Below are 9,419 nucleotides of genomic sequence, written 5' to 3' on the forward strand. Positions count from 1 at the left end.
GAATGCTTCTGGAACATGGCCACACAGCCTGGAAAACTCAACAGCAACCCAGATTGGAGATTGTTGGTTATTCAGTCTAACAACTGAAACCATTTCCTAGCATAATTACGTTTGGTTGCATACTGCAAGAGGAGATTCTGCTCTGAAGGGTTTTTTGGCTCTTCTCTAAAAGGTTGTGTTCCTAATACCTTCGTCCTTTCTCTCCCTGGATCTCTTTCAGACCCTGGAGGAGCTGGACCTGGGCCTGAACCCTTTGGGCGAGAACAGTGGCCCTTCCTTGGCCGCCTTGGTCCAGGCCGCTCCACTCCTGAAGGCCCTCCGACTGCAGGCCTGTGGCCTCACTTCCGCCTCCTTGCAGCACCACCAGCCCCTGAAAGGTACGGAAGCGGGGCTGCATTGGGGCAAGGTCTGGTGAGCATTAGATTTGAGTCAGTACTGTCAGGAATGTGGATGATTGATGTGAGGCAGATATATTGAGACACTTACAGCCTTCCGTCTCAACTCTCCCCTCTGTTCGTTCGGCCACTCAGCATTTGCTTAGTAGCACAAACAAACGAGACTTCATAGCTGTCTGTCTGCCGATCCCAGCGATAATAAATCTTTATTTACACAGCTATGTACAAAGATAGCAGACGGAGCTGCTCGGACACATGTTGCTCTCACAGCTAGATTAATGGCGACAACAAGAACTCTTATCAGGAAAGAATAACTCCTCCCAAATTCCACTCTCTGTGACATGTTTCCTTCTATGCAGGCAAAAGCGGAAGTCTAATTCCTTTCCCCTCTAGGCAGTCAATCATTGCTCTATGCGATTAACTACTTCAGTACTGGATTGCTTACCAAAGCAAACTTACACACTTGCATTGAAACAATGAGTTAAACATTTCACTACATTTAACCATTACCTTGACATGGTGAGCATTGGATTTGACTTAAACATTTCACTACATTTAACCATTACCTTGACATGGTGAGCATTAGATTTGAGTCAATATGTCATTCAGTTTTAATAGAACTGGTGCTTTTGCCCATTCCTTCCTTTGAAATAAATCCTCCATTGTTTGGGATCCCTTGGCAGGCCTTATGGGAGGGGTCTTCCTTTTGGGTCTCTCGCTCCCAGAATCCCCTGACTGGCATTGTGGGAGTTACAGTTCGAAAAGGGCCAATGGAAGTTCTAACCTGCAGACTTTGGAGGAATGACACCAAGGGCAGGGCTTGTTTTTGTGCCTTCAAGTTGCCAGTTGCCTTGGCTTCCAATCCCATGGGTTTTGTGGGATTCAGGAAGGACTCAAAGGTGGTTTTGCCAGTTCTTTTCACCCCCAAATATAGCCTGGGATTCCTGGGCTTTCTCCCATCCAAGCCCAAGCCAAGGCTGACCTGTCTTAACTCTCTGGATCAGGAGGGATTTCATGATAAAGTCTACAAACCGCTCCCTGCGTCTAGGCTTCGCAGAACCATCTTGTTCATCTGGAAGCTTGAGACCTGAGTAGGAATAGAAAGGCTCACTTCATTCAAGATAATGTTTACCTTTCTTATGTCCAAAATAAGCTGCATCTTGAATACATTTATTTTTTGTTCTGTAACTGAAGTGTTACTTGTATTTCTAATGTCGTACATCTTCATGAATTGTGGTGTGAGTGGCAATGGTCAATGTGCAAGTGAAGCAAAAAAATGAATAATGTGGACACGCCATCATTTGACATCTTTTTCTCTTTCCGATTCTCTCTTCTGACCTTCCGTTCCTGTCTCTGCTCCCTTTCCTTTCCTTTGCCTTGCTTTTCCTTTGCTTTGTTTTGCTTGCTTTTCCACTCATTTGCCTTGTCTTGCTTTGCCTTTCTTTTCCTTTTTCCTTTCCTTTGCCTTGCTTTTATTTTCTTTGTATTGCTTTTCCCTTTCCTTTGCCATGCTTTTGTTTTGCTTGCTTTTCCATTCATTTGCCTTGCTTTTCCTTTCCCTTGCTTTTCCTTTCCTTTCCTTTTTCCTTTCCTTTGCCTTGCTTTCCCTTTCTTTTCTTCTCTCCTTTCCTTTGCCTTGCTTGGCTTTCCTTTCCTTTCCCTTGCTTTTCCTTTCCCTTTGCTTTGTTTTGCTTGCTTTTCCTTTCCTTTCCTTTGCCTTGCTTTCCCTTTCTTTTCCTTTTTCCTTTCCTTTGCTTTCCTTTGCCTTCCCTTTCCTTTCCTTTGCCTTGCTTTTCCTTCCCTTTCCTGTTTTTTTCTCGTTCCCTTTCCTTTCCTTTGCTTGCTCTCCTTTTCTTTTCCTTTTTCCTTTCCTTTCCCTTTGCTTTGTTTTGCTGGCTTTTCCTTTGCTTTGCATGCTTTTTCTTTCCTTTCCTTTCCTTTGCCTTATTTTTCCTTTGCTTTGCTTTTCCTTTGCCTTTCCTTTCCTTTCCCTTTCTATTGCTTGCTTTTCCTTCCCTTCCCTTTCCTTTCCTTTGCTGGCTCTCCTTTTCTTTTCCTTTTTCCTTTTGTCTTGCTTTTCCTCTCCTTCCCTTCTCTATGCTTTCCTTCCCTTTTCTTTCCTTTGCCTTACTTTTCTTTGCTTGCTTTTCCTTTGTCTGCTTTCCTTTCCCTTCCCTTTCCATTGCTTGCTTTTCCTGCCCTTCCCTGTCCTTTTTCCTTTGCTTTCCTTTCCTTTGCTTGCTCTCCTTTTCTTTTCCTTTCCTTTGTCTTGCTTTTCCTCTCCTTCCCTTTTCTTTCCTTTGCCTTGCTCTCCTTTTCTTTTCCTTTTTCCTTTTCTTTCCTTTCCTTTGCTTGCTCTCGTTTTCTTTTCCTTTTTCCTTTCCTTTTCCTTCCCTGTGCTTTCCTTTGGCCCTTCCTTCCTCTCGCAGGGGCCTTGCAGCTGAGGAGCCTGGCTCTGTCGCACAACGGCCTGGGCCCGGAAGGCCTGGACCTCGTCCTGAGGAGCCTGCCTTGCCAGAGGCTCTCCCGCCTGGACCTGGGCTCCGTGGGCAGAAGGGCGGCCGAGCAGAAGCCCCTCTGGAAGCCCCTGGCTGCTTACCTGGCCCAGGTAGGAAGCAGGGAGGCGGGTGGGACCCTTCACCTGGAGGTCTCTCATTCATAGGGTTGCCGTAAGTCAAACGCAACAACAACTTGTAAGGATAAGAAATGCAAAGATTTATTTATTTACGACATTTCTACCCCACCTTTCTCAACCACAGCATAAGCTGTGGAATCATTGAGAGGGACCCCAAGAGGCCATCTAGTCCAGCCCCCTTCCACCAAAGGCAGGAAGGCACCATCCAAGCACTACTGACAGATGGCCATACAGCCTTTGCATAAAATCCTCGAGAGACTGAGGCTCTGACTGGTGTTGTGTACCATCTCCATACAATCTTACAAGTTTTCTGCATCGCTCTGGACTTCTGTTGGGCCTTGTGGTCTCCTGAGACTCCTAGATCCCTTGCGCATGGACTCTTTCCAAGCCAGGCATCCCCATCCTACACCTCTGCACTTCATTTTTATTGCCAAAGTGTCACATTGTCCATTTCTGTTAGTTTTAGCCCATCTCTCTATTCGGTTAAGATCTCAAATGTGGAGAGAAGATCTATCAAACATGCACTTGAAGCTTTCCCATGACATTAAGCAAGGATTGAATAAAGGCCCTGCCCCTCCTCAAACACATAGGGAGTTGTGTCTCTCCTTTTTCCCAAACCACAATATTTCTCTTTTATTTTTGCACAGGAGGGCTGTGCACTCAGCCACTTGACCTTCTCTGGGAACCAACTGAATGACAATGCGGTTGCAGAGCTGGCCAGGTAAGGAGAGTGGGGTGCATGGGCGCCTCCAGAGATGGAGAGTTATGATCCTGTGCTTGGAAATCATTCTCATTCCAATCCACAGTTCTGCTAGGACAGGGGTCCCCAAACTAAGGCCCGGGGGCCGGATGCGGCCCTCCAAGGTCATTTACCTGGCCCTCGCCCTCATTTATAGTATAATATTTTTATATCCGTTTTAATAATATAATATATTGTATATACATATAATACTGATAATAATATTATCATTTTATACAATACAATACTAACAATAATATCATATAATAATATTAATTATATGTTATATATTACATATAATATTACAGTATAGTGGTATAGTTCAATATAGTATAATGCCAATATTGTGCTATGCTAATAATATAATATATTGTATGTACATACAGCTGCTCTGAGTTCCCTTCGGGGTGAGAAGGGTGGGATATAAATGTAGTAAGTAAATGTAGTAAATGAATAAATAAATAATTTTGGACTTAGGCTCGCCCAAAGTCTGAAAGGACTTGAAGACACACAACAACAACAACAACAATCCTAATTAACCTGACTATCTCATTGGCCAGAAGCAGGCCCACACTTCCTATTGAAATCCTCATAGGTTTATGTTGGTTAAAATTATTTTCATTTTTAAATATTGTATTGTTATTTCATTGTTATTGTTGTTGTTTTGCACTACATATAAGATATGTGCAGTGTGCATAGGTAATTGGTTCGATTTTTCCCCCCAAATGATAATTCAGCCCCTCAACAGTCTGAAGGATTGTGGACCGGCCCCCGGCTTAAAAAGTTTGAGGACCCCTGTGCTAGGATATGGGCCCGGATGGTGGTCTTGCATCCTCCAGGGAAGATAATGTGGAATTGTAATTTTAGCATTCAAAGATGTGACAGGTGGAGCTTTTGAATCCTGCTGGAAAAATATTGCCATGGGGCTCGTTAGGATGCACCTCTAATTTGTTGTACCTTGCCTCAAGCCTCATCAGGAGAGGCAGGTGGTAAATAAAACGTATTATTATTATTATTGACACAACGACGTTGTATGACACAGCAAACAAGATAGATACCCATTAGCATTATGGAGAATCAAACCCAAACGAAGTCTATACTGGCTCGGTCGTCGCCCAGGATAAAAAGGACCGTGGTGGATGCTGCTGATTCTGGACATCCATCGACAAGTGGGCTACGGAATCATCAAAACCCAAATGAAGAGTCACAGAAGCGGCAGAAATACACAATGCCAGAAAACCGCACTATTATTATTATTATTATTGACACAACGACGTTGTATGACACAGCAAACAAGATAGACATGCTGGATTTCGTTTCACAAAATCACAAGTCGAACACTTCCCAAGTGTCTAGGACTGTGTGATGTATTTTCGGATGATGCGTGCAGATCCCAGTAAGGTGGCCTTTTGCAGTTGGCAGATCGTAATTTTGTCAATGTCTATTGTTTCCAAGTGCCGGCTGAGATCTTTTGGCACGGCACCCAGTGTGCCCATCACCACTGGGACCACCTGCACTGGTTTCTGCCAGAGTCTTTGAAGTTCAATCTTGAGGTCCTGATAGCGGCTGAGTTTTTCCTGTTGTTTTTCTTCAATGCGACTGTCACCTGGGATGGCAACATCAATGATCCAAACCTTGTTCTTTTCCACAACTGTGATGTCTGGTGTGTTGTGTTCCAGAACTTTGTCAGTCTGGATTCGGAAGTCCCACAGTATCTTTGCGTGTTATTATTATTATTATTATTATTATTATTATTATTATTATTATTATTATTATCTCTAGTTGCAATTGGGCATTACTAGATTGGCACCATCTCAAACACAACTTTCCAAACTGTGTTGGGATACAGTAGTGTGTCGCATTAAAATGGCTCCACTCCACTGGAAGGGACCTCTAAAGGGCATCCAGTCCAACCCCCTTCACTTAGGCAGGAATGCACGAAACCCTCCTGACAGATGGTCATCCAGCCTCAGTTCAAAATCCTCCAGAGGGCCGGGGCCAGCTTCACATTAATCGAACAATAAATTATTATTATTATGACACAGCAAACAAGATAGATATGCTGGATTTCGTATCACAAAATCACCAGTCGAACTCTTCCCAAGTGTCTAGGACTGTATGATGTATTTTCGGATGATGCGTGCAGATCCCAGTAGGGTGGCCTTTTGCAGTTGACAGATCGTAATTTTATCGATGTCTATTGTTTCCTAATGCCGTCTGTGCAAGGAAGCCGACGAAACCATTGATCATATCCTCAGCTGCTGTAAGAAAATTGCACAGACTGACTACAAACAGAGGCACAACTATGTGGCCCAAATGATTCATTGATAATTATTATTATTATTATTATTATTATTATTATTATTATTATTATTATTATTATTATTATTTTATTGTATGACACAGCAAACAAGATAGATATGCTGGATTTCGTATCACAAAACCACAAGTCGAACACTTCCCAAGTGTCTAGGACTGTGTGATGTATTTTCGGATGATGCGCGCAGATCCCAGCAGGGTGGCCTTTTGCAGTTTGCAGATCGTGATTTTGTCAATGTCTGTTGTTTCCAAATGCCGGCTGAGATCTTTTGGCACGGCACCAAATGTGCCCATCACCACCGGGATCACCTGCACTGGTTTCTGCCAGAGTCTTTGAAGTTCAATCTTGAGGTCCTGATAGCGGCTGAGTTTTTCCTGTTGTTTTTCGTCAATCCGACTGTCACCTGGGATGGCAACCTCAATGATCCAAACCTTTTTCTTTTCCACAACTGTGATGTCTGGTGTGTTGTGTTCCAGAACTTTGTCAGTCTGGATTCGGAAGTCCCACAGTATCTTTGCGTGTTCATTTTCCAATACTTTTGCAGGTTTGTGACCCCACTAGTTCTTTCCTGCTAGGAGGTGGTATTTGAGGCATAAGTTCCAATGAATCATTTGGGCCACATAGTTGTGCCTCTGTTTGTAGTCTGTCTGTGCGATTTTCTTACAGCAGCTGAGGATATGATCAATGGTTTCGTCGGTTTCCTTGCACAGTCTGCATTTTGTGTCATCAGCTGATTTTTCGATCTTGGCCTGAATTGCCTTTGTCCTGATGTCTTGCTCCTGGGCTGCAAGGATCAGGCCTTCCGTCTCCTTCTTCAAGGTCCCATTTGTAAGCCAGAGCCAGGTCTTCTCCTATTATTATTATTATTATTATTATTATTATTATTATTATTATTATTATTATTATCTCTAGTTGCAATTGGGCATTACTAGATTGGCACCATCTCAAACACAACTTTCCAAACTGTGTTGGGATACAGTAGTGTGTCGCATTAAAATTGCTCCACTCCACTGGAAGGGACCTCTAAAGGGCATCCAGTCCAACCCCCTTCACTTAGGCAGGAAAGCACGAAACCCTCCTGACAGATGGTCATCCAGCCTCAGTTCAAAATCCTCCAGAGGGCCGGGGACAGCTTCACATTAATCGCACAATAAATTATTATTATTATGACACAGCAAACAAGATAGACATGCTGGATTTCGTATCACAAAATCACCAGTCGAACTCTTCCCAAGTGTCTAGGACTGTGTGATGTATTTTCGGATGATGCGTGCAGATCCCAGTAGGGTGGCCTTTTGCAGTTGACAGATCGTAATTTTATCGATGTCTATTGTTTCCTAATGCCGTCTGTGCAAGGAAGCCGACGAAACCATTGATCATATCCTCAGCTGCTGTAAGAAAATTGCACAGACTGACTACAAACAGAGGCACAACTATGTGGCCCAAATGATTCATTGAAAATTATTATTATTATTATTATTATTATTATTATTATTATTATTATTATTTTATTGTATGACACAGCAAACAAGATAGATATGCTGGATTTCGTATCACAAAACCACAAGTCGAACACTTCCCAAGTGTCTAGGACTGTGTGATGTATTTTCGGATGATGCGCGCAGATCCCAGCAGGGTGGCCTTTTGCAGTTTGCAGATCGTGATTTTGTCAATGTCTGTTGTTTCCAAATGCCGGCTGAGATCTTTTGGCACGGCACCAAATGTGCCCATCACCACCGGGACCACCTACACTGGTTTCTGCCAGAGTCTTTGAAGTTCAATCTTGAGGTCCTGATAGCGGCTGAGTTTTTCCTGTTGTTTTTCGTCAATCCGACTGTCACCTGGGATGGCAATCTCAATGATCCAAACCTTTTTCTTTTCCACAACTGTGATGTCTGGTGTGTTGTGTTCCAGAACTTTGTCAGTCTGGATTCGGAAGTCCCACAGTATCTTTGCATGCTCATTTTCCAATACTTTTGCAGGTTTGTGATCCCACCAGTTCTTTCCTGCTGGGAGGTGGTACTTGAGGCATAAGTTCCAATGAATCATTAGGGCCACATAGTTGTGCCTCTGTTTGTAGTCTGTCTGTGCGATTTTCTTACAGCAGCTGAGGAGATGATCAATGGTTTCGTCTCTTTCCTTGCACAGTCTGCATTTTGGGTCATCAGCTGATTTTTCGATCTTGGCCTGAATTGCCTTTGTCCTGATGTCTTGCTCCTGGGCTGCAAGGATCAGGCCTTCTGTCTCCTTCTTCAGGGTCCCATTCGTGAGCCAGAGCCAGGTCTTCTCCTTGTCAGCTTTTCCTTCAATTTTGTCAAGGAACTTCCCATGCAATGTTTTGTTGTGCCAGCTGTCAGCTCTAGTTTGTAGTGCGGTTTTCTTATACTGGTTTTTTGTCTGCTGTGTTTTGAGGAGTTTCTGATTTTTGACTTCAATCAAAGCAGGTTCACTTTGCTTGACATCTTCTGCCAGGGCATGTTCTTCTTCTTTGACTGCTTGTTTTACTTGTAAGAGTCCTCTGCCCCCTGATCTTCTAGGCAGATATAGCCGGTCAACATCACTGTGAGGGTGCAGTGAATGATGAATGGTCATGAGTTTTCTTGTTTTTCTGTCCAAATTGTCCAGTTCCAGTAATAAAAATAATAATAATAATAATTATTATTATTATTTAGGACTTCAACTCCCACAGTTCTTAACAAAGTTTGCCTATGCCTGAACTAAAGCATCCATGGGATTCTTCCTTTGATGCTCAGGCTTCTTGTGCCCTGCAAAGCCACTCAACTCACTCACTCACTCACTGTGCTTCTTTCTCCTCCATCTTCCTTGCAGGTGCCTCCCTTGCTGCCCTTCCTTGGTCTCCCTGGACTTGTCTGCCAACCCCGACATCGGCCTCGTCGGCCTCCGGACGCTGCTCCTGGCCCTGGAGGAGAGGCAGGCCGGCCTCCAGCTCCTCAACCTGGCAGGTCAGTGCTTGGCGGCCGCCTTGGACACAGAATCACTGAGTTACGAGGGACTCCCTGAGAAGCCCGACCCCTTTCTGCCAGGCAGCAGGACGCAATCCGAGAAACAATTGGGCATTTTTGTTTCAATGCAGAACCACCGCATTGAGGTTGCAAGCAGAGGTGTGCAAGACAGCTAAAATTCAATCACTATTTCGTTTTGAAGGTTCGGATGGCGTCCGCTTTGGTTCATAAAGATTTGGGGAGGTCCTGTTCCGATTCATAATCCGTGAAGATTTGTTCCATTAGTGGAAATGGGGGAAATTGCGAGGCTTGTTTCTCCGTCATTTTTACAGCTATCAGGATGAAACTTGGCACACTTGTCGGCAAG

The 9,419-nt window shown here is 43.9% G+C and overlaps 1 protein-coding gene across 2 annotated transcripts in view; it reads left to right on the forward strand.

The window, feature by feature from the left end:
• Positions 1-9,419, forward strand: part of tonsl (tonsoku like, DNA repair protein) — a 73,390-nt gene that overhangs the window by 62,500 nt on the left and 1,471 nt on the right. For both annotated transcript variants that reach the window (XM_062979906.1, XM_062979907.1), the window contains exons 22-25: positions 221-377; positions 2,825-3,003; positions 3,678-3,751; positions 8,919-9,052. In XM_062979906.1, coding sequence (XP_062835976.1) covers positions 221-377; positions 2,825-3,003; positions 3,678-3,751; positions 8,919-9,052 — 544 coding nt within the window. The remainder of the gene's footprint in view (positions 1-220; positions 378-2,824; positions 3,004-3,677; positions 3,752-8,918; positions 9,053-9,419) is intronic.

This window comes from Anolis carolinensis, chromosome 4 (assembly GCF_035594765.1).
Source record: "Anolis carolinensis isolate JA03-04 chromosome 4, rAnoCar3.1.pri, whole genome shotgun sequence".
Taxonomy (NCBI): Eukaryota; Metazoa; Chordata; class Lepidosauria; order Squamata; family Dactyloidae; genus Anolis; species Anolis carolinensis.